Source organism: Girardinichthys multiradiatus, chromosome 12 (genome assembly GCF_021462225.1).
Source record: "Girardinichthys multiradiatus isolate DD_20200921_A chromosome 12, DD_fGirMul_XY1, whole genome shotgun sequence".
Lineage (NCBI taxonomy): Eukaryota > Metazoa > Chordata > Actinopteri > Cyprinodontiformes > Goodeidae > Girardinichthys > Girardinichthys multiradiatus.
Genome location: NC_061805.1, coordinates 31931091 through 31958359, shown reverse-complemented (window position 1 = coordinate 31958359; position 27269 = coordinate 31931091). Strand labels below are relative to the sequence as shown.

At 41.4% G+C, this 27269-nt stretch overlaps 1 protein-coding gene across 3 annotated transcripts in view; it reads left to right on the top strand.

The window, feature by feature from the left end:
• The window catches only part of emid1 (EMI domain containing 1), a 98062-nt gene that overhangs the window by 54215 nt on the left and 16578 nt on the right, over nucleotides 1-27269 (top strand). For all 3 annotated transcript variants that reach the window (XM_047381445.1, XM_047381443.1, XM_047381444.1), the window contains exons 4-9: nucleotides 13074-13163; nucleotides 13272-13333; nucleotides 13422-13554; nucleotides 15914-15958; nucleotides 16051-16158; nucleotides 20081-20197. In XM_047381445.1, the coding sequence (XP_047237401.1) occupies nucleotides 13074-13163; nucleotides 13272-13333; nucleotides 13422-13554; nucleotides 15914-15958; nucleotides 16051-16158; nucleotides 20081-20197 (555 nt within the window). The remainder of the gene's footprint in view (nucleotides 1-13073; nucleotides 13164-13271; nucleotides 13334-13421; nucleotides 13555-15913; nucleotides 15959-16050; nucleotides 16159-20080; nucleotides 20198-27269) is intronic.

Genomic DNA, 27269 nt, shown 5'->3' with positions numbered 1-27269 from the left:
GCTGGAGAGAGACACCAGCAACCTGCGACCCTGCAAGGAAAAGCGGGTATAGACGATAGATGGGTGGATGTTCCTTCAGAACTTGAATGCATAAAATGTAGAGAAAAATGTTAACAGCTTGTAATGATTATAGAAGTTAGCCTGGTCACAGAGCATGTTAGGTAGTTAAGTTAAAGCTTTTTACCAGGTCCCTGGATTATTATCCTGTTATATAGTCCAGGGAAAATAACCTTTATTATATTATAAATAATACATCTTGGGTCTTTATTGGTTAAATCTGCTTTTCGGAAGCTTTTCCAGTTTGACTTTACCTCTGTTTACTAATATGGTAGAATCTGTGATGTGTTAATTTGTACACTTGAGGTTAAATTTGAATTTGAATACATTTTTAGAACCTGGTGAAGACCGAATTATTTATCCGTTAAAACCAAAGTATTGTTATCAGGAAGCAAAGATTATTAAATGTACAACACTATAAGGAAGCAAGACTTAAAATACAAGGTGGACAAGTCATTTTAATTCACCTCTCATTTCGAAATTAGCCCAATAAAGGATATCTAGGTGAACAATGTTCACTGTTGTGTGAAGACAGCAGCAGATTTAGGTGTGTCCGGTACAGAGACAAAGATAAACACCCCCTTCTCGCCTGGCTGTCAGCATCTGGTCACTAATGATGCTGCAGCGCTGAGCTCAGCTAATCAACCAGACAGAGAGTGATCAGGACTACAGATTCTGCTGTGTCTGCTGACTGTATTTTGTGGTTAGATGTTTTCTTTCAAAACTGCTGCCACATTGTGAACATTTATCTCCAACAGAAAGCTCAAAGCACAGAGGCTTCTTCATTAAAGAGCTTAGAAGCAAACATCCATTTTCATCTTGTTTTTTAGCTGATACAGTACAGACCAAAAGTTTGGACACACCTTCTCATTCAAAGAGTTTTCTTTATTTTCATGACTATGAATATTGTAGCTTCACACTGAAGGCATCAAAACTATAAATTAACACATGTGGAATTATATACTGAACAAAAAAGTGTGAAACAACTGAAAATATGTCTTATATTCTAGGTTCTTCAAAGTAGCCACCTTTTGATTTGATTACTGCTCCACACACTCTTGGTATTCTGTTGATGAGCTTCAAGAGGTAGTCACCTGAAATGGTTTTCACTTCACAGGTGTGCCCTGTCAGGTTTAATAAGTGGGATTTCAAGCCTTATAAATGGGGTTGGGACCATCAGTTGTGTTGTGCAGGAGGTGGATACAGTACACTACTGAATAGACTGTTAGAATTTGTATTATGGCAAGAAAAAAGCAGCTAAGTAAATAAACTCGAGTGGCCATCATTACTTTAAGAAATGAAGGTCAGTCAGTCCGAACAATTGGGAAAACTTTGAAAGTGTCCCCAAGTGCAGTTGCAAAAACCATCAAGCGCTACAAAGAAACTGGCTCACATGGGGAGAGCCCCAGGAAAGGAAGACCAAGAGTCACCTCTGCTGCGGACGATAAGTTCATCCGAGTCACCAGCCTCAGAAATCGCAGGTTAACAGCAGCTCAGATTAGAGAACAGGTCAATGCCACACAGAGTTCTAGCAGCAGACACATCTCTAGAACAACTGTTAAGAGGAGACTCTGTGAATCAGGCCTTCATGGTAAAATAGCTGCTAGGAAACCACTGCTGAGGACAGGCAACAAGCAGAAGAGACTTGTTTGGGCTAAAGAACACAAGGAATGGACATTAGACCAGTGGAAATCTGTGCTTTGGTCTGATGAGTCCAAGTTTGTGTCTTTGTGCGGCGCAGAAGAGGTGAACGGATGGACTCTACATGCCTGGTTTCCACCGTGAAGCATGGAGGAGGAGGTGTGATGTTGTGGGGGTGCTTTGCTGGTGTCACTGTTGGGGATTTATTCAAAATTGAAGGCATACTGAACCAGCATGGCTACCACAGCATCTTCCGGTTTGCGTTTAGTTGGACCATCATTTATTTTTCAACAGGACAATGACCCCAAACACACCTCCAGGCTGTGTAAGGGCTATTTGACCAAGAAGGAGAGTGATGGGGTGCTGCGCCAGATGACCTGGCCTCCACAGTCACCAGACCTGAACCCAATCGAGATGGTTTGGGTGAGCTGGACCGCAGAGTGAAGGCAAAAGGGCCAACAAGTGCTAAGCATCTCTGGGAACTCCTTCAAGACTGTTGGAAAACTATTTCAGGTGACTACCTCTTGAAGCTCATCAACAGAATGCCAAGAGTGTGTGGAGCAGTAATCAAAGCAAAAGGTGGCTACTTTGAAGAACCTAGAATATAAGACATATTTTCAGTTGTTTCACACTTTTTTGTTCAGTATATAATTCCACATGTGTTAATTCATAGTTTTGATGCCTTCAGTGTGAAGCTACAATATTCATAGTCATGAAAATAAAGAAAACTCTTTGAATGAGAAGGTGTGTCCAAACGTTTGGTCTGTACTGTATATAAAGAAACCTAATCTACCAACTAAGAGCTGAAGAGTCAACCATCTGATCAGAGGACACACTCTTTAGAGTGAAACTTGTTACTGAGTAAAGAAAGCTATATCTTCCAGATCATTGAGGTGCTTAAAAATAAGTAAGAGAAAAACTAGAGATCTAAGAAGCTCTGTTGAAACATATCTACATTTGTTTAGGCTAAGAGAAAGAGATTTAGCAGATAATAGGAACATAGAATATGATGGCAAAGGTGCTTGTTTTATGCTTTTGAGCTTTTAACAGCTGAAAAGACCAAAGGAGCTAAAAAGGGTTTTACATTCTCTAGAATAAACACACTGTTATTGCAATGTTATTATTTTATCAGCAAATCGTACTTCAACCTACTGTTTAGCAAAATAATCGAAATGAAAACGATAACTGTCGGACTTAAGTTGAGTTTACAACCACAACAAAGATGCATTGCATTGGGCCTTCTACTTATTACATCACAAGAGCACCAGCAGAAACACAAAGACACTTATAGGTTTTTCAAAAAAAAAAAAAAACAACTCACACATTTCACTCATCAGTACCGCCAAAATAAATACACATTTTAGTTGTTAATGTCGGGGGAGGACTGTGGGTCGGACCAAAGCGCAGACAAGAGCTCGGTAGCCACATCTTAGTACTTCCTTGTTTATTCAAAAAATATCCAAAACGTAACAAAAACACTGCAGGGATGAATCATAAGTACAGTCCAAAACTTACATGAACTCTGCAGGTCACTTAAGGCAAAAACGTAGCAAAAACGTAGCATAGTCTCCAAACGAAGCATAGACAAAGCATAGACATGGTAGGGAACGGGGTAGTAACAGAACGAACCAGCGAGGAACTAAGCAAACAGAACTACTAATATACATAGAGCACAAAGAGGGGAACAAAAGGCAGGTAATCAAAGAAACAGGGAACAGGTGTGACATGGACGCAGGGAGACAGAGGGAGCAGGTGAACCTAATAAGACTAAGACATGAGGAAAGGGACTGATTAACAAAACAGTGAAACAGACCTAAACGAAAACTACAGACCAAGATAAAACAGAATCAAGAATAAACATGAACTAAAGGAAACTGAGAACTGGAGGTAGCACAACAACCTAAGATCTAAGGACTAGCAAAAGAAACCATAAAGTCCAAAAATGTCACTCCATGACATTACCCCCCCTTCAAGGTCGGATTCCAGACAACCACTTGAAGACCAAAACAATAGTTCAAAACAACCCAACCAGGGCGGGCGGAGGGGGCCCCGGAAGGAGGGCAAGAGTCCAAAACACAAACCACCGAAACAGGGTGGGCAGAGGGGGGCCTTGGGAGGAGGGACAGAGTCCAAAACAAAAATAACTCCCAATAAACAAAACAACAAAACCAAAGTCCATAATCTCCAGGGGAGCCTAAAAAAATCCAGGAGGCCGATGATCAGGGGGCCCGCGATGACGTAGCCATCGAAGTGGTTGATGATCCAGAGGCCGGCAGTGACGACGTAGCCAGCGAAGTGGTTGATGATCCGGAGGCCGCCTGCGACGAAGCAGCCAGCGATTGGTTGATGATCCGGAGGCCGCCTGCGAAGAAGCAGCCAGCGAAGTGGCTGATGATCCGGAGGCCGCCTGCGACGAAGCAGCCAGCGAAGTGGCTGATGATCCGGAAGCCGCCTCCGACGAAGCAGCCAGCGAAGTGGCTGATGATCCGGAAGCCGCCTCCGACGAAGCAGCCAGCGAAGTGGCTGATGATCCGGAAGCCGCCTCCGACGAAGCAGCCAGCGAAGTGGCTGATGATCCGGAAGCCGCCTCCGACGAAGCAGCCAGCGAAGTGGCTGATGATCCGGAAGCCGCCTCCGACGAAGCAGCCAGCGAAGTGGCTGATGATCCGGAAGCCGCCTCCGACGAAGCAGCCAGCGAAGTGGCTGATGATCCGGAAGCCGCCTCCGACGAAGCAGCCAGCGAAGTGGCTGATGATCCGGAAGCCGCCTCCGACGAAGCAGCCAGCGAAGTGGCTGATGATCCGGAAGCCGCCTCCGACGAAGCAGCCAGCGAAGTGGCTGATGATCCGGAAGCCGCCTCCGACGAAGCAGCCAGCGAAGTGGCTGATGATCCGGAAGCCGCCTCCGACGAAGCAGCCAGCGAAGTGGCTGATGATCCGGAGGCCTGCGGCGAGGATGCAGGCGCCTCGGAGGTCTGCGGCGAGGATGCAGGCGCCTCGGAGGTCTGCGGCGAGGATGCAGTCTGCCTGGAGTCCGACAGCGGAGATGCCAGGCAAACCCACGAAGCGAGGAGTCAGGCAGAAACCCAGAAGACTTGGCCCTGGCGTCCAACTTGGACCCAGGCTGCAAAGAGTCAGGCAGAAACCCAGAAGACTTGGCCCTGGCGTCCAACTTGGACCCAGGCTGCAAAGAGTCAGGCAGAAACCCAGAAGACTTGGCCCTGGCGTCCAACTTGGACCCAGGCTGCAAAGAGTCAGGCAGAAACCCAGAAGACTTGGCCCTGGCGTCCAACTTGGACCCAGGCGGCAAAGAGTCAGGCAAAGAGTCAGGCAAAGAGTCAGGCAAAGAGTCAGGCAAAGAGTCAGGCAAAGAGTCAGGCAAAGAGTCAGGCAAAGAGTCAGGCAAAGAGTCAGTCCGTATCTCCAGTAACACCCCCCAGAGGAAACTGAGCAGGTGCTCAGGACCAGGTCTTGGAGACAGCCCATCCATGGGCTCCACCGAAGCATGGTGTGGGAATGGAGGCAGCCCGCCCACGGGCTCCTCCGTGTCATGACGAGGCTCTGTAGACCCGGCGGCGGCCGGCTGAGGCTCTGTAGACCCGGCGGCGGCCGGCTGAGGCTCTGTAGACCCGGCGGCGGCCGGCTGAGGATCTGTAGACCCGGCGGCGGCCGGCTGAGGCTCTGTAGGCTTAGCTGCATGCTGTGAGTCCAGAGGCATGGCTGCCTTAACGGCCACGAGAAGAGGATCGAAGGGACCTCCAGCGGAGAGTGGAGCTGGAGCGTCTAGCCATCCCTCTGCAGGAAACTCATCTAGTAAGATAGTGTGCACGTCAACCAGATCCTGAGGATTGATAGTCAAGTGAGGAACACACTCTAGGCAACGTGACTTCATAAGTTCCTTTTTGATCTCCTGCAACCCGGCCTGAACCCATGGCGGAGCAGGAGGTCGTACGGACGACCGGAGACCAGCAGAGGGCATGACGAGCTCAGGTGCTGCTGCTACTGAAGCTGTGGACGTGACGAGCTCAGGCGCTGCTGCTACTGAAGCTGTGGACGTGACGAGCTCAGGCGCTGCTGCTACTGAAGCTGTGGACGTGACGAGCTCAGGCGTTGCTGTTGCTGCAGCTGTGGACGTGACGAGCTCAGGCGCTGCTGCTGCGGCCGTGACGAGCTCAGGCGCTGCTGTTGCTGCAGCTGTGGACGTGACGAGCTCAGGCGTTGCTGTTGCTGCAGCTGTGGACGTGACGAGCTCAGGCGCTGCTGCTGCTGCTGCTGCGGACTGCTTGCGGCGCCGGCGACATCTCCGACGAGGTGTGGCAGGCTTCGAACTGGGAGAGTGCGTTGCAGGCAACTCTGGCTCCGAAAACGAGGAGGAAAAGCAGACTGGAGCCAGTGACTTACTCCGGGGATGAGGAGAGGGTCTGTGGCGCAGCGGACCGGTACCCGGAAGAGACCTAGCCAGTCTTGTGCCCCAAAACGGTGACCGCTGCTCTCTCTCCTCTGCAGCCTGACGTGCGCTCTTCTCCGCGGCACGTCGGAAGTACTCAAACAAAGTAATCCTCTCATTGTCTGCTTGGTCCATCTGAGGGCTGGTTCGTAATGTCGGGGGAGGACTGTGGGTCGGACCAAAGCGCAGACAAGAGCTCGGTAGCCACATCTTAGTACTTCCTTGTTTATTCAAAAAATATCCAAAACGTAACAAAAACACTGCAGGGATGAATCATAAGTACAGTCCAAAACTTACATGAACTCTGCAGGTCACTTAAGGCAAAAACGTAGCAAAAACGTAGCATAGTGTCCAAACGAAGCATAGACAAAGCATAGACATGGTAGGGAACGGGGTAGTAACAGAACGAACCAGCGAGGAACTAAGCAAACAGAACTACTAATATACACAGAGCACAAAGAGGGGAACAAAAGGCAGGTAATCAAAGAAACAGGGAACAGGTGTGACATGGACGCAGGGAGACAGAGGGAGCAGGTGAACCTATTAAGACTAAGACATGAGGAAAGGGACTGATTAACAAAACAGTGAAACAGACCTAAACGAAAACTACAGACCAAGATAAAACAGAATCAAGAATAAACATGAACTAAAGGAAACTGAGAACTGGAGGTAGCACAACAACCTAAGATCTAAGGACTAGCAAAAGAAACCATAAAGTCCAAAAATGTCACTCCATGACAGTTTGATCGTAACTCAAAGTCTATTACTAGTCCTGGAGTCATGTAGCTAGGAACTGCTGGTGTAGCTGACCACACAACATAACCATAGGACATCACAGTTCTAAGTCTGAAAATTCAACTTGACCAACCCATAAAAAAACAACACAAATTCGCAGCTCTGACCAAAAAATCAAACAAGGCTGTCTCCACATAAAAAGTGATGATAGCTTCTGTCATTAACTGTAAATCTGCACTTCTGTCAGTTTGTTGTCTCGCATATTTAGTCTTGCAACCTCTGAACATGCAGAAAATGCAGCATAAGTCATTGTCTGGAGCTTGGATTGTTGTAAATAACTGGTCTGGTCCTGAGCACTCCAGTGTTTTTTTTATTTGTTTTGGAGGTGGCCACCTCAAAAGTTGCCAATGATATGTGGTGATATACGGACAAAATTCAAGATGGTGCGCTAGCAAAGCTAATATTAACCCTTGAGTGACACCAATCACTAACCTACAAAAAAGGAGAGGTTTTTTCCGCAAGGCCTTAGAAAATCCTCTTAGATCATTTAGCAACAAAAATAGCACTTTTAACATACATTCAAACAAAAAAAACTGTCAAAGTAATATTGATACAGGGGTCCAGAGCTTTCTCTCATGATTTTGACTCTGTCCTTATTTAAAACTCAACTCAAAACCCACCTGTTTAAACTTGCTTACTCTTTGTAATCTCGTACATCAGTTTTGCTGCCACTGTGGCAGTTATTGTTTTGCTTTTATTTATTTATTTTTGATCTTATATTGTTTTATATTTTATACTTTTTACTTTTTCTATTTTCAGGATCTGTCTGTAATATGTTTTGGTTCTTTGTTGGTTTTCCTGCACTTCCCTGTGTTATTCAACATATTTGGATTGGGTTCACAATTTATTCTTGTGGTTAGATTACTTTCTTGGTTTCCTGTGTTTTTTTTTTTATATTTTCCTTATAGATCTGTTTCCTCCATGTTCTTTAGTTACTATTATTGTTTACTTGATTTAGATATTTTTTTCTGTCACTTCCCTGTACTCCCTGTTCATCAATTCTGTTACACTCAATAAATAATCGTTCAACTCACTCCCTCATCGCTGTCTGCACTATGGTCCTAAATCAAATCCTTGATACTTGTCTTTTTTGCTCGGTGTCCTTGAGTGACTTGAAAGGCACCTTCAAATAAAATGTATTATTATTATTATTATTATTATTACAAAAAGATTCCATCATTCATGGAGCAGTTCCACGTAAATATAACACCTCATTGATTCGACATAAGCATTATGAATAGTTAGGCTACAGCCATCGCAGTCATAAGATAATTCAATGGTTCAGATTTTTCAGCTAGAAAAAATACAGCTGTTGTACAGGACACACAGAAATCTTGGCCTTCAGCTTGGATCAGCCCAAGGTCTCTGTGTTTTTAAAGATAACAAAATCTTCTGCTTCCACTAGAAGTTTGGAGATGATACCATATGCATGATCAGGGCGAATATAATAGTTTAATGACACTTCTTGAGGAATCTAATTTGCTACAGGTGGGTGGATCTCCATTTGGAAACATCCTCAAGTAAACCTTGCTGTATTCCTTCTTGCATTTTGAAGTTTAGTGTGATCTTTATCTAAAATTTGTGAGAATCTGATTTGTTCCTTGCAGAACACATTTTAACAATGTTCTGCAATCAGAAATTCTATTTTTTATTGCGCCACTTGCTTTATTTATATTTCACACAGTTCTTTGAATATTAATTACTATTAAGGACTATTAATCCATTTGCTCCGGTGGTCCCTTGGGTCATCTGTTATATTTTCTTAACTACACATAGTGATTTTGAAAGTGGAAAAGATAACTTGGTACACTTACATCTTGCTTGTTTCTCTCCAAGATTCAGTCAGAAGCAAAGATCATGCCGGGAAGTGCAATTTAATCACTGAGCTGTGTGCATGTGCGATACGAAAAGGTACAGTCTCTGGCTTGCTGCACGCATTGCAGGGGTATCTCTAATGAAAAGCTTTGGCTCAGTTGTTGATTGGACACTAGTGTAACTGGGGCCTGAACAGGTCAAACACATTATCACATTTGTTCGACCACTCGAGCTGGGACAATTAGTCAGTGAGAGCTGATACAGTACAATGATGTTGTTAATGGCTAGCCGAGCAATGGATTCCCATCATCCTCTGTATGTGTGCACATATATTGTAGACTTCGCTGTTCGCTGATACCATAACATGAGGTGTAGATAAAAACACGAGTCTTGCTTTTGCAGAACTGAGCAGGAGGCAGTGTTTTTTTTGTGTCAAAGCAAGTCCTTATACAAAAACATCTTGTCTGGGGGAGCTGATCTTAAATGTTCTTTACTTCTGAAGAAAATGCTAGTAAGGAGGAGTAAGACCTTTATTTCTGGCCTAGATCCCCCCTCTTTTGTAATTGAAAACAGCCGTCTACATGAGCTGGGCTCTGCGGGGAGGCTCTGCGGGATGCACATGTACACACATACACACTTCCCTTTGTCTCTGCAGCTTTCCCTTATGTGAACTGACGTGTGGGACGGACGAGAAAGGAGGGGAGGAGAGAACGAATGTGTGTTCTCCTCATCTCAGTGCAAGAGTTTATATTGTTATTGAAACATGTAAGAAGGGACATGCCGAGCTCATGCCATAACATTTCAATTGCAAGTTGTAGATTGTTTGAGTCTGTGAACACATGTAATCCGCTGAGAAATGCCCACAACTTAAAATAGTGAAATCATGAGAAAAATGGTGAAGGCAGGAGGGATAATTGGAACAGTCTGAATTAACGCGGAACCATGTGCAATGTTTTTCAAACTTAAATAATCACTCTCACTGTTGTTGCTTTGTAAGTTTATGTAAAATGTTTATTTTTCTGTGTGATAATGATCTCTCGGAAATTCCTGCAGTGGATTACGGCATCTGCAGTTATGTCAAATGAAGCTGTTTAAGGGGGATATGTGCACTGCAGGTGCAATTTTATGGCTTCTTTCAGTGTTGCACTTGGCGTAGCTGTGGCACTAAAAGGAAAGACATGCTTCCTGGTGGCTAATGAGGTGCTGAACCCAGCCTCATGTTTGTTTTAGAAGCACCTGGGCCAACCAGGGCAAGGCCAGGCCAGACAATGTAATCAGCCTAGCGTTTCCACAAAAGTCCTTCCACATCCCAGAACCTCAGGACACAAACTCCCACACTCCATAAAATGAAGCAAAGACAGAACGAGAGCTGAGACAGCCCATTCTCTTCTCACAAAGAAATCTATTGTTTCTCTTTACATGCCTTGAGTCCCCAGTCTTGCAGATTAAAACTGCATAAAAAGACAATGGAAAAGGAACACAACGTAGCAAGGACGCAGCAAGCATGCAGTGTGAATTTCAGAAATACAAGCCAGACGAAAACTACTCCTCTGATTGTTGATTTCAATATCTCTCTTCCGCTCAGAAAATGTGTCAAAATAAAGAGCTTTCCTGATAGATAGAAATAGCACACTTTGAAACTCTTTGAAAAAAACCTTCTAAACTTTCTATAAGTTTTATATTGTGGAAGTGATGGCATTTCAGAAACTATATATTGGCTTGCCTTGCAAAAGTATTTACACCCCTAATCTTTCTACATTTACTTCCATTACAACCACAAACGTTATGCTTAAACAGAACACATGGTAGTGTATAACTTTTAAGGGGAAGGGAAATGATGCACGGTTTTCAAAAATGTTTTTACAAATAAAAATCTAAAAAGTGTTATTTGCATTTCTATTCACACCCCTTTTCCCTGATAACTCTAAAGAAAATAAATTACAACATAACTCATAGCCTTTAGAAGTCACCCACAGTCCACCTGTATTTTAAACTCAGAATGACTACAGGCGTCTAGTGAAGGCTCTGTAGCGCTGATCTGAAGGTAAAAGTATTAACCGTTTGTTTCCAGGATATGTGGGATGTGCAGAGATGTTAGCCACCCTTTATCTGACCCTAGATTTGTACAACTCCTGAATGGGTGGAAGGTCAGTCCCAATGATCTTTTCTGCAGACCAGGCTGTTCATTGCAAAGACCATTTAGGTCAGGGATAAAGTTGTGGAGAAGTTTAAAAAAGGGTTAGATTATTAAACAGTGTGTTTCAAGAATGCCATTCTTGAAAGAGATCCATTGAAAGTCCCATTTGCAGTTAGCTAAAGGCATGTAGGGGACACAGCAAACATGTGGAAGAAGGTGCTCCAGTCAGATTAGACTAAAATTAAACTTTTTGGTCTGCATGCAAAACCCATACTGCTCATCATCCATAACACACCATCTGCAATGTAAAGCATAGTTGTGGTAGCATGCTGTGGGGATGCTTTGCTTCAGCAGAAACATGGAACCTACTCAGAGTTGATGGGAAGATGGATGAAGCTAAATACAGGACAATACTGGAAGAAAACCAGCTGGATAGGATTTAAGTCCCTAAACATTCAGCCAGAGCTGCAACTGAACATTTTAGTAAAACACACAGTACCTAATACAGGCTGCATATAACATTTGCACATAATACCCAGGATAGCCCAGACACAATCCGGATGTAAATCCTACTAGGAATGTGTGGCAAAACTTGAAAATTGCAGTTCTCAGATTTTCTTCATCCAATCTGACTGAGCCTGAGCTCTTTTGTAAATAAAGATAGACAAAAATGTCAGTCTTTAGATGTACACACCTGGTAGACATACCAGGACCCACAGGACTTTCAGGTATAATTGCTCCAAATGTTAGTTCTACAATTTATTGACTTGAAGGGCAAAATACAAATGCAACATTTTTATTTATAACCATATTTTGTTTTCCTTGCACTTCATAATCAGGCTTTGCTTTGTGTTGGTTTGTCCCACAAAAATCCTAAAGAAATACATTCGACCTTCTGTTTGCACATAACGTCAAACACTTTAAGGGATAAACATAATTTTCAAAGCCTGTAGACGACAGTGTGATTTTGGATGTTTTATTTTCAGCATTTTATTTTTAGGTGGCACATAGTTTGATGTCACAGATCAAAGAACAATATGGATTAAAATAATTTCACCTACTGGTGTGGAAAGTTTTGTATTGTGAAACATTAAAGCAGTCACAATAAAATCTATTCATGTAGCCAATTGCCTTGGTGTTGTGTAATCTAAAATATGCTTTTCCTTTTTTACAAATAATAGCACATCTTACTCAAATGCATAAAATGTAAAAGTAGTGAATACGATCATAAAATCTTTAAAAAATGTGAGAACAATTGGCTTCATTTTACAGAGAGGAAGGGTTAATTTACAATTTACCACCAGTTTATTCAATTCAATTCAGTTTTATTTATATAGCGCCAATTCACAACACATGTTGTCTCAAGGCACTTCTCAACAGTCAGGTTCATACATTCCTATTAATCCTAACCATTGAACAGTGCAGTTGGAGTTAGCTTTTTATTCAAATTGGATAAAAAGTTTTTCTATCTAAGGAAACCCAGCAGAATGCATCTAGTCAGTGACTTGTAGCATTCACTCCTCCTGGATGAGCATGTAGAGACAGTGGACAGTCACTGGCGTTGACTTTGCAGCAATCCCTCATACTGAGCATGCATGTAGCGACAGTGGAGAGGAAAAACTCCCTTTTAACAGGAAGAAACCTCCAGCAGAACCAGGCTCAGTGTGAGCGGCCATCTGCCACGACCGACTGGAGGTTTGAGAGAACAGAGCAGAGACACAAAAAGAACAAAGAAGCACTGATCCAGGAGTACTTTCTATGGGAAGGAAAAGTAAATGTTAATGGATGTAGCTCCTTTAGTCGTTTCATCTAGAAAGAAAGAACAGATAAACTCTGAGCCAGTTTTCAAGGTTAGAGTCTGAAAGAGAGCACATAGAGTTAGTTACAGTAAAAGCTCAGTCAATTTTCATGTCTAGGAGAGAGAAAGGGTTAAACACTGAAAGACAGGGCCATGTGGATCATCGGTAGAGGGTGAGCATTAAGTTGTTGCCAGCAGAAGCTTGGACGATTCTCCTCTCCAGAAAGGTGTCACAGGCAGACACAGTGCCAGGCCAGGTGTAGCTTCTAGGAAGAGAAAAGATGTACACGTTTCAAAATATAATAATCAGTTTAAAGTTTAAAGACTTTCCGCAACTTTACATCGGAATCAATATTCTTTTTTTTTCTTTATCTTTTGTTACAGATCCAGGGAACCTGGCCGTAGCTCAAGAGGCAGTCAGAAGAGCCTCCACAGTACGGCGTCCGCCAGCACGCACAGGAGAATCAATTTCAAGTAAGAGCTGTGAACGTATTCCTATTCCTACATAAAACCAAGATCCCGGAGAGATGCACCGATGTCCGCATCCTGCAGTTGAAGAAATCCATTTACTTATTTTTTTAGGTTGTCTGAACTGCAGTCGAATCACCGCTTTAAGTGAAAAGGTCTACTCACTGGAGGCAAAGGTGATAACTGTATCTTAATCACTGAGCAGATCATTGACCTTCTTTATAAAAGATATTTTTAAATGACCTGCCATTTTCTTTCTTCCAGGTGCAATTGCTCACAGCACCAGGCAGCATATCACATCGCCACCTTCAAAGTAAAGGAGGAACTGCTCAGGAGGCCTCGCTGATGATGGGAGCAGTCTCAGCTCAGGGAGCTCCTGGTGAGCAGGGACCTGCAGGTAACCCATGGCGTCATGTGATAATGCATGTACATTTTCCGTTATTTCAACACTAGAAGGTTATTTTTCCTTAAAACAGCCCTTTCTTTCTTTCTTTCTTTCTTTCTTTCTTTCTTTCTTTCTTTCTTTCTTTCAAGAACATATGATCATTGCGTTCTCTCTGTTACCTGCTCACATTCTTCTTCCAATACCTTTAAGACTCATTTCCGTTTACAAAAGCATGACCCTTGTGTGTCCATTACCACATGTCCCGCGTTGAGCGAAGCACATGAAAAATCACATGATGTGAAGATTTGTTAAGTATTGTTTTAGTGTAACTAGTCTGTCAGCACAGCTTTTATTTATAAGAAATTAGACCATTAAGATGAAAGCGGATGTGCTGCAATCTGCTGCTCTGTCCAAAATTATTTTTCTGTGTTTTGTTTTTAACAAATGCTTTTGTTTTTGTTGAAAAAAATTGTTTGAACACAATGGGAGCATAAAGCTGCAGCACAAAGATATTGGCACAGTTTTTTTGCTGCAACTGAAAGATGGTTGTGATTGGTTTAAACAAAAGCTTAAATATGCTTCTCCATGCCAGGAAGTTGACACAGTCTTGTCAGACCAACCTCCAGCGGCTCTATGGATATATAGCGCCTTGAAAAAGTATCCATTCTTCAAGTGTATTACTAGGTTCTTATGTGATAGACCAACACAATATAGTACACAATTGTGAAGTGGAAGAAATACAAAAGATTTTTTCTTTTTTTTGAACAAATACAAATTTGTAAGATGTGAGGTGCATTTATATTGAGCCCCCTGTACTCTGATACCCATAAAGAGAACCCAGTCCAAGCAATTGTCTGGACTGGAGGATCACCTTCCAGCAGGACAACAACACTAAACAGACAGGCTAGCTACAGTGGAATGGTTTGGATCAAAGTATATTTATGTGTTAGAATGGTCCAGTCAAAGACCAGATCTGAATCCGTCTGACATTGTTAGGCATTACTTGAAAATGGAGCTTCACAAACACTTTTCATCCAATCTAACTGACCTTAAGGTATTTTACCTAGAAGAAGGGGCAACAATTTCAGTCTCTAGATTAGGGCTACTCAGTATATCGCATATATTTCGTCATTGCAGTATTAGTGTTCAATATTAATATCGCAATGGACCATTTGGATTGAAAACCAGCTCTCATTTACTCATACTTAGTATCCACTTTGTAATATTCAGCCTGTTAAAAAGTCTCACAGCAGTAGCTGCCATCACCTGACATGGGTTAAAGTGCCCAAGATACAAATGGTCACAGAGGGAGTTGGAAGCACAATTCAGGAAGAGAGGAGGGAGGAAAATGTCACCATTCCATCCCAGCTTTATTTATAAAATGAAACAAACACAGCTTAAACAAATGCTGCACATAACTGCAAACTATAGACATACATTAAATGAAAAAAAACATATTTATGACATAAGAATAATAAAAGATTACACAAAATATTACAAGAAGTCACCTCAAATATAGCCATCGTATTATTTTCTAATATCATGCAGCCCAGCTCTAGATGTCAAAAGCTGGTAGAGAGTTACCTAAAAAGACGTGCTGCTGTAATTATAGCTGGTCCTACAAAGTATTGAATCAAGGCAGCAGAAAATAAGAGCACTCAGATTTTTATTTGTAATAGAACTGGAAAAACATGTATCATTGTCCTTCCACTTCACATTCATGTTCTACTTTGTTTTGGTGGATTACATAAAATCCCAGTAATATAGACTGAGGTTTGTGGTTGTGATTAAATAAGAAAATGTTGAAGCGATATAAATACTTTTGCAAGGCACTGTAGACGAACTGGAGATCAAAGACAAGTCCATTAGTAAATAAAAGACATTTAAAAAAATCCTATTTCTTTTTACAAAACATAATTATTTCATCTAGAGGTCGATGGTTTGCTGAGATTAGTTTGGTGATGCGAAATCATTCATCTGACTTGCAAGTTCAAAAAGCCAAAAAAACTTCATGCAGTTTTTTGTTATCCTACTAAGAGACTGTGTTATGAATCATAATTCAGCTTAATGTTTGGTTTTTGAAAGGCAATAGCTGAGTCAAACATTGGAGAGCCAGTCAGAAACTAGGAAATGTACTTTTCTGTAAGTAATACAGTTAATTAGCATTTTGAAATCAACATTTTAATAATACACTAGCATGATGCCAGTATGGCACTTACCTGTTGCTTTCACAGGGAAACCGTTACTTGGACAGAAATGCACCTAATGCCTGAGAGGATTTTACACTTCATCTTCTCCAGGTGGCATGAGTTCAGATTTTTTCAAAGATGTGAACCTCAAAATGAAGGCATCTCCCTGTTTTCCCCTCCAGGTCCTCAGGGTGAAAAGGGCAGAGATGGACTTCCTGGCAGAGATGGTGAGTTGTAATTGTAGTTGCATTTCAGCTGATGTCATTCAGGATGTAAGCGAGGGATTCATGATTACTCCTGATTGTTTTTTTCCTCACAGGAAAGCCAGGATCTCGAGGGCTGCCAGGTCCCAGTGGACCTCCGGGGGAGGTGGGAGCAAGGGGTCCATCAGGAGCTCCTGGATCGAAGGGCTCTATAGGACCAGCAGGTATGAGTGGACCAAAGGTAGACAGACATCTGTGAGATTAGATTAACTCTTCACCCGGTGTCCAGCCTCAACAAAAGCTAGAAGATCCTGCAGTGCAATTGTTTACATCTCTAACTACTCACAATACTGTCAATAGAACAAGATGATTGAATGGATTACTTCTGACCACAGAGCAGCTGAAAGAACAGATGATAAATTTCACTTCTGATATTTGGCTACAGAATGTTTCACAGAAAGCTTTTTGGTCTTTGATCAGCCCAATGACCCTCCAGCTCTATAAGCTTGAACATTCCAGAGGCATTTGAAGTCTCCTGGTTGCTCAGGGGAACTCATCTTAATTGGTTTGCATTTAAAGTTATATGTTTCTAAAAGTACTGCTAAAAGCTTTCACAGACTACATTCAGTGCCTTGGAAAGGACACAACCCATATAATATTTCTCATTTTTTTACACAACAGCCACAAGCTGCAATGTGTTTTATTGGGTTTTATGTAACTAATCGCAACACCAAGTAGTATATAATTGGGAAGTGGAAGGAAAATTACATTTTTAAAGCATTTTTGTATATTGAAATCTGAAATGTGTGGCCTACATATATGTCTGTATGTATCTGTACGTTTTACGAGTGTTTGTATGCTGTGTGGGTGAAACGGAAAATCAATTCCTTGTGTGTGCGCATAATCTTGGCCAATAAAGCTGGTTCTGATATTCAACGCCCCTGACTTGATACTTTATAGAAACACCTTTTGCTGCACTTTACAGCTGCAGGTCTTTTGTGGAATGTCTCTACCAGCTTTGCACATCTGAAGACTGATGTTTTTTACCTATCCTTGTTTGCAAAGTAGCTCAAGCTCAGTCAAATTGGATGAAAAGCATCTGTGAACTACAATTTTCAAGTCTACAGATCCAAAGTTGGATATAGGTCTAGACTTTGACCTGGCCATTTTTATGTATCAATACGCTGTGCCAATACTGTATTTAGCCTGTAAATCCACATTTGTTTCACAATGTGGATGGTGTATTAAGGGTGATGTGTAGAGTTAGTTTTCCATCACACACAATGTTTTGCATGTGGGTCCAAAAGGTAAACATTGTTCTCATCTGTCCAGATCATCTTCATCCATGTTTGCCCTCCTCTCTACATGGCTTGTGGCAAATGGCAAACAATATTTCTTATAGCTGAGTGCATGACTAATTGTTCTCCTGTCAGCAAACAGACTGTCCCACTTGAGCGCTAGATCTGTGCAACAGTTACCATGGGCCTTTTGGCTGGTTCTCTAATTAATACAATCCTTGCATGGCTGTGAGTTAATGTGATTGGCCAGGTCTTGGTAGGGTTTCAGTTGCACCATAAGGTCGATAGGTCGAAGTAAGATTTTTAACCTTTGGGATCTTATTTTATAACCTAAACCTGCTTTAACCTTCTTAACAAATATATGTCTTGCTTGTCTGATGTGTTTCTCATTGATCTGCATCAGTCTGTTGTACAGCTGTTTTTATTGGTGCACTGGACTTTATTTAAGTGTATCAGAGTGAAGGGAGCTGAAAACAAATGCATGCCATATAGATTTTCTGTCAAATATTTTTAAACCACTTTTCAATTTCCTTCTACTTCATAACTATGCACTGCTTTGTGTTGGTCTGTTGCATAAAATCTTCCCAAAATACACTGAAGTTTGTCTTAATGACATGACAAAATATAAAACGGTTTATGGGGTTTAATACTTTTGTAAGGAACAGTATACACACACGTCTGTGTCCTGCTTTTCATTGTGATCAGCCTGGAGCAAAACCAAATCATAAACCTATACTTTAAATCCAAAACTACTCATTGTGGACAAATAACAGATGACCTGTTGAGAAAACGTTAATCCACCTTTAGCTGCAACTGTAAAGACTAAAGTAAATGGCGGTCTACGTTGTGCCAAAACATCTGCTCTTGCTATCGACTGTTATTCCTCTGCTTTAGATCATACAGGGAGTGTTTCTCCTTTCAGGCTAACAGATGAACCTGGCTTTGTGTGGGCTGCCGGTTGAAAGTGAGATTTAGAACGAAACTTAAACTATATACCCACTTTCTGAGTAGCTCCATGTGACTTCAATCTGAAGTAAGCACGAGCAATACGTATACAAATCCCAGCTCCTTATGATTTCCATATGCCTGTGGTGTTATTGATTTTTCTGTCTCCATTACTTCATAGATATCCAAAGGATTTTTTTCTTTCATTTAAAGTAAAAGATAAACACAAGGGTGGAATGTGACCAGTTTAATGTTAAAATTACCAAAGTTTAAGAAAAAAATGAACTTTGTGTTGCAAATATGCTCACATATTTTCTCATAGCATCCTCCCAGAATCTGCAGGGGACTGTAACTGTATAGGAAAAAGTTAAACAGTTTTCCGTAAAACGTTGCATTAACTTTGAACGGCGGCTTGGGGTATTAATGTAAAGCACTGTGCAACAGATGGCCTACAGTCTCAGAAAAGCAGCCAAAAGGCTGTGAGCTATTCTTCTATACCTTGCTATACTTTAGAAAAAAAGGTCACAAAGTGTCAAATCAAAGCTGTAATAACATTACGAAGCACCCGCAGTAATTACAACACTGTAGTTGACAATTGCCCAAGTGTATAAACAATAAACAGAGTGTTAATGAGATGGAGGGACAGAGGTGATGGCCAGAATGAGGTCAGATGATGTGATGCTTTTTCCAGCCTTAATTAGTGACTGAGGTATGTGAGAAGGCACTCTTACTGGATGCTTGCTTGAGACCTGTTACAAACTGCTGTGGACTAGATTCGTATACATTTTTTATTTAAGAATCCAATATTTTGCCAGATTCATCTTTCCAGAGTTCAGAGTTTTGATATTTTGATACTGAAGTTTCTATGAAATTACGGCTGAAAGGTTTTCAATGGACGGGCATAAGAAATGAAACCAAGAAATGGAAGGACGGAAGGAAGGAAGAAAGGTAGGAAGTTAGGGACGGAGGAAGGAAGTTATGAAGTTAGGGACAGAGGAATGAAGGAAGTAAGGATGCAAGGAACGAAAGACAGAAAGATGTAAGGAAGTAAAGAAAGGAGTGAAGGACACAGGAAGGAAATTTAAGTAATTCCACAAAGAAGAAAAGGGACAAATCGAGCAGAGATAAAAGAGAAGAAGGATGCAAGGGAAGAAGAGTGGTAGGACACAAAGAAGGATAGGAAGGAAGGATAAAAGCAAGAAAGTGAATGGGAGAAAAGGAAGGAAAGGAAGGAAATAAGAAAACTAAGAAAGCAAGGAAGTCCACAATGAAGAAAGGAGGTAAGACGAAATTAATAAAAGAAAGCAAGGATGCAAAGATACAAAGGGAGCTAGGATGCAGAGGAAGAAAAAGAGGAAAGAAGGAAGAACTGAGGGAAGTATACAAGGAAGATCACAACGAGGGAAGAACAACATTTAGACATTGAGATAGGGAGTAAAGTCTGGAAATATAAACAGATTGTGGAGTAACCCTCTGTATATACTCTAAACAGCTGAGGGGCTGTGTACAGGGAACTTTGTTTACTATAAATGCCGTGCCAGTAAGACCAGAGTTTCTAGATGCCAGCAAGTTCTCAGTGCAGGTTCATCCTGTTAATTACAGAGTAACAAACTTAGTCAGTTCCCACTGTCCCCTTTATTCCTCCCAGCCCACAACATTACTCCATATGTGTACATATAGTCACAGATCAATAGACACCAGAAAGTTGTATCAACACCTTCTCTAATACTTTCCTTCTCTGCTCTTTGCCATATTTATGTTCCGTTCAGCACATCAGCCACAGTCATTCATCAGGCTGCAACGTGCTGTGCCTCTCAGCAAGAGAGTTTAAAATTAAGTTCTACCATGACGTAACATGTCTCTGCCACCAAACTAATTTATCATCTTCTGTCCCTTCTCTCAGGGCCCCGTGGCCCACCTGGTCTCCCAGGAGAGAGAGGTCTACCAGGACTCCCCGGGCCACCTGGGCCTCCAGGCCCACCATCGCCAGCTGGTGCTCACATCTCAGAACCAGACCACAGTAAGTAACCATCACCTTGTTTGTTGGTTTGGTGTTCATTTTCTGAAATTAGTTTTACGCCTGATGTAACAGGTCACACACTTTCCAAAATATTCTATTTTCTGTCTCATCAATCCACAGAATATTTTCCCAAAAGTCTTAGGGATAATCAAAATAAGGATGGGGGTCATGTTTTTTGGCAAATCTAAAACGGGCTTTGTGTTGTTTTAGGTCAGCAGTGGTTTTGGCCAGGGAACTCTACCATATATGCCAATTTTGCTCAGTTTACTTCTTATTAAATCATAAACACTATCTACATTTACATGCACAAAATTTCACGACTGGATTAAATGTATTCGGATTAAAATACAAAACATAATCTGAATTGTACCGTTTATATGGACATAAATAATCGGAATTAAACTGCTGATCAGACTAAAAATGTGTCATGTAAACTTGCCGATCAAAATATTCTGTTAGCATCTAGCCAGAGCGACTACCCACTCAAGGCGGAAATACGTCACGTTGACGCGGGGTGCACATGCACACTCAGGTTAGTTTGCTTCATTCAGGACAACTTGATCCTGTCAAGCGTTTACATGCATGCCGATCGGATTGTCAATAGGCATAAAGCACCCCTCCAAACCCGATCAGAATATTTCAACTGATATGTTTTCGTTACACATTTTTAATCAGATCAGCCGTTTATTCCGATTATCTATGTCCATGTAAACGTAGCTAATGACCTTAAATGAGACCAGTGAGGCCTGCAGTGCTTTAGATTCAGTTCTGTACTCATTTGTGACCTCCTGAGGTAGTCACTGATGTGCTCTTAAAGTAATTTTGTTAGGCCAGCCAGTCCTTGTAAGGTTCACAACTGTTCCATGTATTCTCTATCAGTCCAAATCATATCTGACTGCAGGACACTGGAAACCCAAAGCCATAGAAATGTCTTTGTACTTCTGTCATGATCATAAGCTCTCAATGACTGTTTTTTTTTTTTTTTTTTGTATGAACTTAGGTTGTCTTTGTCTGATCTTAAAATTAATTTGATGAAAGAAATTTGTAAATGAAATTTTTTTACAGCTATGTTACCAATACACAACTATTTAAAAACAGTGATGCCATAGCCTCTACTTCTTATCTTACCCTTGACCCCGTGCATGTCCAACATAACTACAACAAGCCTTCAGCCATTCTCCATTCTCTTTGTTTTTGGTGTATTTCAGTGAGTGTGTAACACATAGAGGCCTGGCATGGTTACCATAACATTTTGGGTTGTTTTCTGTTTGGACTAAGAAAGGACTAGCGCCATGTAAACGAGGGGCTTTTCCAAAATGAAAAAAGAAATCAGAGGTTTATTTTACAAAAACAGTATTTTTAGGTGGATAAGATCTCAAAACCTTTACATTGATGTGTACCTATCTAACAATTTATTTGTATGTGTAAAAGAAACTTGTGTGGATAGGGCACCAAAACTAGCCCAACCCCAGGGGCCCATAACCTCCTAAATCCGGCCCTGATCAGAATCAAAAATACAGATTGCCACTGCCCCCTTCCTGTGCAACTCTGCAAAAATATTTAGCCACCCCTCAATTTGTTATACTTGGCCTTCAAGAAGCCAAACTTTCTTGTAATCTTTTAAAGCCATCTAGAGTAATACTTTGCCTGACTTTCGGCAGACTTTTCAAAACCTTTTTACTAATTTCCTGTCCTGTTCTCAAAGCTATAAACTTGGCTCATCAAACTGTCCTTAAAAAGATTACATAAACTGCAGAAAAAGGAAAAAAACAGGATGTGGCACCCTTAAAAATGTATTTACAACAGATGTATCTGATGGTAATAACATCAGGACATATTATTCTCCAATGTATTTTTTTTAAATCCAGCAAATACTTAAAACAGGACCAGAGAGGCATTTTTTATTCAAATGATTCATTGTGCAGAAAAGAAGAATTAACAACCTAAAAACAGTCTTATAAAAACTAGGGACTGAACGTATAATTAATAAACATGTTTGATGACATTTTAGAAAGTTTGGTAAAATATTACAGATATGTCTCTTTTAGAGCAAAAAATATGGATGAATGACTAGTGCTTTTTCACACACTGTTGTCGTTGAGGACCCGGAAATCCATGGGAGCACAGGGGGGGAAACATGTAAACTAGCAGGGTAACAACCAAAGCCCCTTTCAGATGAACTTCAGTGATCTCACATATTTATTGCACCTTGAGATCAGCTTAAAAGTACCAACACGAATGGGTGGGTTGATGTCAACCTATCAGTATTATGGCCCTGTTTCACTTCTGGAGAGTGTAACCAGTTACACTTATGAACTCTAAGGGGTAAACCCAGATTGCCAAATGATTGCACATAGTACAAAACAAACAGCAGCAGAGTCTGTGGTGCACACACAGTAGTGACATCGTATCATCCTCAAGGGTCCTTTTGATATGAGAAATGTGTTGATCAACAGAATCTTTTACAGATAATAACATGCTGAAACTAGCGTGCAACAACTATGCTTGTATATAAACAAGTGAATGCATTTGGAAAGCCTGCATGAATGAGGATCACAACATGGGAGTTCATTACTGTTTGTAGGGTTTCCCTTAACACCCATCTATGCCCCCATCGTCCACGTAAATATGTCTTTATTTTTCGAATATTCAAGCGTCACTCCCTTATGCTTGCAATGGATTTATCAAGTTACCATTGTTGTAAGGGAAAGCAGCCAATAAAGGGCTGTTCTGAGTTAGATTCTGCACTCATAGGAAAATAGCGAACATGTCAAACATACAGTAAATTCTAATAATGAACATTCCCAGAAAAAAAGAAGATACAGCAGTAGACATAGGTGCTCCGTGCAGCCAGTAAATACAACACATCATGTGGATGGAGAAGTTTCCCCATTTTTATCATCGTCTTCTTTTTCCTTGTTCCTTTCACGGATTTACATTCAAGCTACCACCACACTGCCCCTCCGATTACCGGTGGTATGACTCTGTTTGATGTGTTTGGGTAAGTATCCGTAAGCTCCCTAATGACGGACCAAAATATGCGGCAAATTAAAGCAGAAGACCATCCATATGCGGATTTACCATTGAGCATAAATGGGTCTTTACATATATTTTGTAGATGAATGCAATGAGCTGTAGGCCTCACGCTTTTGGTTCCACAACTCCTGCTGAATGATAGAAAAGCACACAATGCCACAGATCAAGCTGTATGATGTGAAAGGACAATGTAAGCTATAACAGGGGTTAGTGGTTGCATGTTTATTATGGAACCATGATGAAAGTGCCTTAAGAGACTCAGACAGGGTGACAAAAGGGTCAGTAACAGGAAAATCTGACAAAGCACAAGTGAACCAAAGAGGCTTAAAGACTGAGGAGGGTACTTAAAGGACTGGATAGCAGGTGGGACAGACTTCTAGATAGAGGACAGCTGAGAGAGAGCAATAGGTTGGAACACTCAGAAACAGGTGCAACAGAGAAAATAAGGATGTAAATGGAAAACTTTAAAAACGTAACGAGACAACCAAAATAAATCTGGAAATGCAACTCAAAACAAATACAAAAAAACAATGTCAAAATACAAAACCAAACAACTATGTGTATGACAAGTATGCACAGTCATGCCCTTTTTTATCCTAGCCCGTGATCTTTGCTGCTTTTGCTTGTTATTGTCTTTATATTTTTAAGCTAAATCAAAACCAATTTACAAAGTTCAATGCAAACTAAGCACCAGGGAGTACAAGAGTCCAACCATAAATTTGTCTCAGTAGGATTGGTTGTTTTATTGTTAAATACGTTCTACAACACGTTCCTTGCTTTGTTAACATTGTTAAATATTTGATTTTTGTTTACATTTCAGTGTTGAAGAGAAAAGTGGTGTGGTCAGGGTGACCATAATATAATTGTAGAAGCCATGTTGTGCTATTTTCACTTTAAAGTTGTAAATACAGGGGTGGACAATGAAACTGAAACACCTGGTTTTAGACCACAATAATTTATTAATATGGTGTAGGGCCTCCTTTTGCGGCCAATACAGCGTCAATTCGTCTTGGGAATGACATATACAAGTCCTGCACAGTGGTCAGAGGGATTTTAAGTCATTCTTCTTGCAGGATAGTGGCCAGGTCACTACGTGATACTGGTGGAGGAAAACGTTTCCTGACTCGCTCCTCCAAAACACCCCAAAGTGGCTCAATAATATTTAGATCTGGTGACTGTGCAGACCATGGGAGATGTTCAACTTCACTTTAATGTTCATCAAACCAATCTTTCAACAGTCTTGCTGTGTGTATTGGTGCATAGTCATCTTGATACACAGCACTGCCTTCAGGATACAATGTTTGAACCATTGGATGCACATGGTCCTCAAGAATGGTTCGGAAGTCCTTGGCAGTGACGCGCCCATCTAGCACAAGTATTGGGCCAAGGGAATGCCATGATATGGCAGCCCAAACCATCACTGATCCACCCCCATGCTTCACTCTGGGCATGCAACAGTCTGGGTGGTATGCTTCTTTGGGGCTTCTCCACACCGTAACTCTCCCGGATGGGGGGAAAACAGTAAAGGTGGACTCATCAAAGAACAATACATGTTTCACATTGTCCACAGCCCAAGATTTATGCTCATTGCACCATTGAAACCGACGTTTGGCATTGGCATGAGTGACCAATGGTTTGGCTTTAGCAGCCCGGCCGTGTATATTGACCCTGTGGAGCTCCCGATGGACAGTTCTGGTGGAAACAGGAGAGTTGAGGTGCACATTTAATTCTGCCGTGATTTGGGCAGCCGTGGTTTTATGTTTTTTGGATACAATCCGGGTTAGCACCCGAACATCCCTTTTAGACAGCTTCCTCTTGCATCCACAGTTAATCCTGTTGGATGTGGTTTGTCCTTCTTGGTGGTATGCTGACATTACCCTGGATACCGTGGCTCTTGATACATCACAAAGACTTGCTGTCTTGGTCACAGATGCGCCAGCAAGACGTGCACCAACAATTTGTCCTCTTTTGAACTCTGGTATGTCACCCATAATGTTGTGTACATTTCAATATTTTGAGCAAAACTGTGCTCTTACCCTGCTAATTGAACCTTCACACTCTGCTCTTACTGGTGCAATGTGCAATCAATGAAGACTGGCTACCAGGCTGGTCCAATTTAGCCATGAAACCTCCCACACTAAAATGACAGGTGTTTCAGTTTCATTGTCCAACCCCTGTATATTATAGTTTTTTTAATAGTCTTGATCATTTTCCAAAGTGAAAAAAATAAATGTATCAATTGAAAAGAAAGATAAAAGGATTTTTGTGATTGAGTTCTGACAATGAAAACTTGTATCCAGGCATATTTAGTCTTTACCTGAACTAATTCAGTTAGGATTTGCTTTATAAGCAGAGTGGTGCAGTTTTACTGACTTTCAAATTTATGCTCCGAACTCTCTTTTCAAAAACGCAGAAAAAGGAAAAACAAAAACATGCAGGTTAATGTTAATCTTTCAGCTGCTACTTGCCCCCTTCTGGCGCTGCTCTGCTACCTGCCGAGTAGATCAGAATCAAAGACTGTTTTACTGGATGCAGAATCAGTAAAATTGACGCAGACTTCGCATGCCTAGACGAGAACCTGTCCACAACGGACGTCGCTGAACGGTTTCCAGATGTTGGCCGCTCAGACAGCTGAGGGAGGGGAGCGGGAAACGGATGGGCTCTTTCAAGGTCAACACATGGGTGGGTTTTACACTCGGGTCCGATGGTAAAGCAAAGTATGCAGCACACAGTTTTGTAAGCTCTGGGTTCCGCTGTGGAGAGCCGCGGGGGCGCTGAGGTTGGCATGATGATTTCCAAACTGTGGGCTATTTCTTTCACATCAAAGTGACGGTGGGGATCAGAAGTGCGGGTGGGTCTGCGCCGAGCTTCCTCTGGAAAACACTGGATTATTTAGCTGTAGGAATATGACTGAGAGAATCCTTCAGTGTTTGTTGTTGCTGCAGCTTATTTAACACATCAAACTAAGCCTCAGCATGTTCTGATTGGGAAAAAGAGAGTTGTCGCCTCTGCTCCCAACCTCTAAGTGGTGCCTGCAGGTCGAGAGGATGTTTACGAACATCAGCCCTCCTCCTCATCATCATCTTCCTCTTCCTCTGTCCTTTCAGTATCTCTAAAGTCTCAGCATTGTGACTGGATCTGTGCTTCCTGTTAGAATAAAATGACCCAGCTACTTACTTCCTCTATAAGACACATTCACAGCCCTTTTCCTCTTGATCTTATGCTGTGGGTACATGTGGTTTGACTCCAGGCGGTTTCACATAAAATTTATAGACTTTTAAATATATTACATGACTCAAATTTATTGGCCATCCAACCTGGATCTAATGATGATTATTGTATTTTTAAAAAAAGTTTAGTTTACTGGCAGCCTTGCTGAGTTGTGTATTAAACGTCCCTGTTAATAGGAAAATACTGCCCTCTAGAGGTCATGCCAACCAAGGCAACATAAAGCTGTTTCTGTTATTTTCTTACAGTATATTTATTAAGTACCCTGAAATCCATAACCAGGAAAATATCTAAATCAAAAAGTTCCCTAAATTATGTATAAAACCCCTAAGGTGGCTCTCAGATCCATTTTGCACATATATCAGGGGTGCCCAAGTCAAGTACTTGAGAGCTATTATCCTGCACGTTTTAGATAAACACACTACTCCAACACACTTCAATCAAAATGACTTGAATCAAATGGCTGAATTCCCTAATGAGCATGCAGTCATTCAGTTACGCAGAGGCCTGGTAACTAGCTATTCATTTGATTCACGTGTGTTGGAGAAAGGATGTATCTAAAGGTTGCAGGATAGTAGGTCTCGAGGACAGACTTGGGTACACCTTCTATATATAGAGCACATTTAAAACATTTTTCCATTGACAAAAGTGCTTTACCAAAGTATAGTATAAAATATTAATACAACAGCAATTCAAACGTCATATAAAAACCACAAAGTGCTAAGTATTTTATTAGGATTTGATGTGATACATTAACATAACCACTTTCAAATTTTAATACAAATAGAAACTGTAAATAAATATGTAT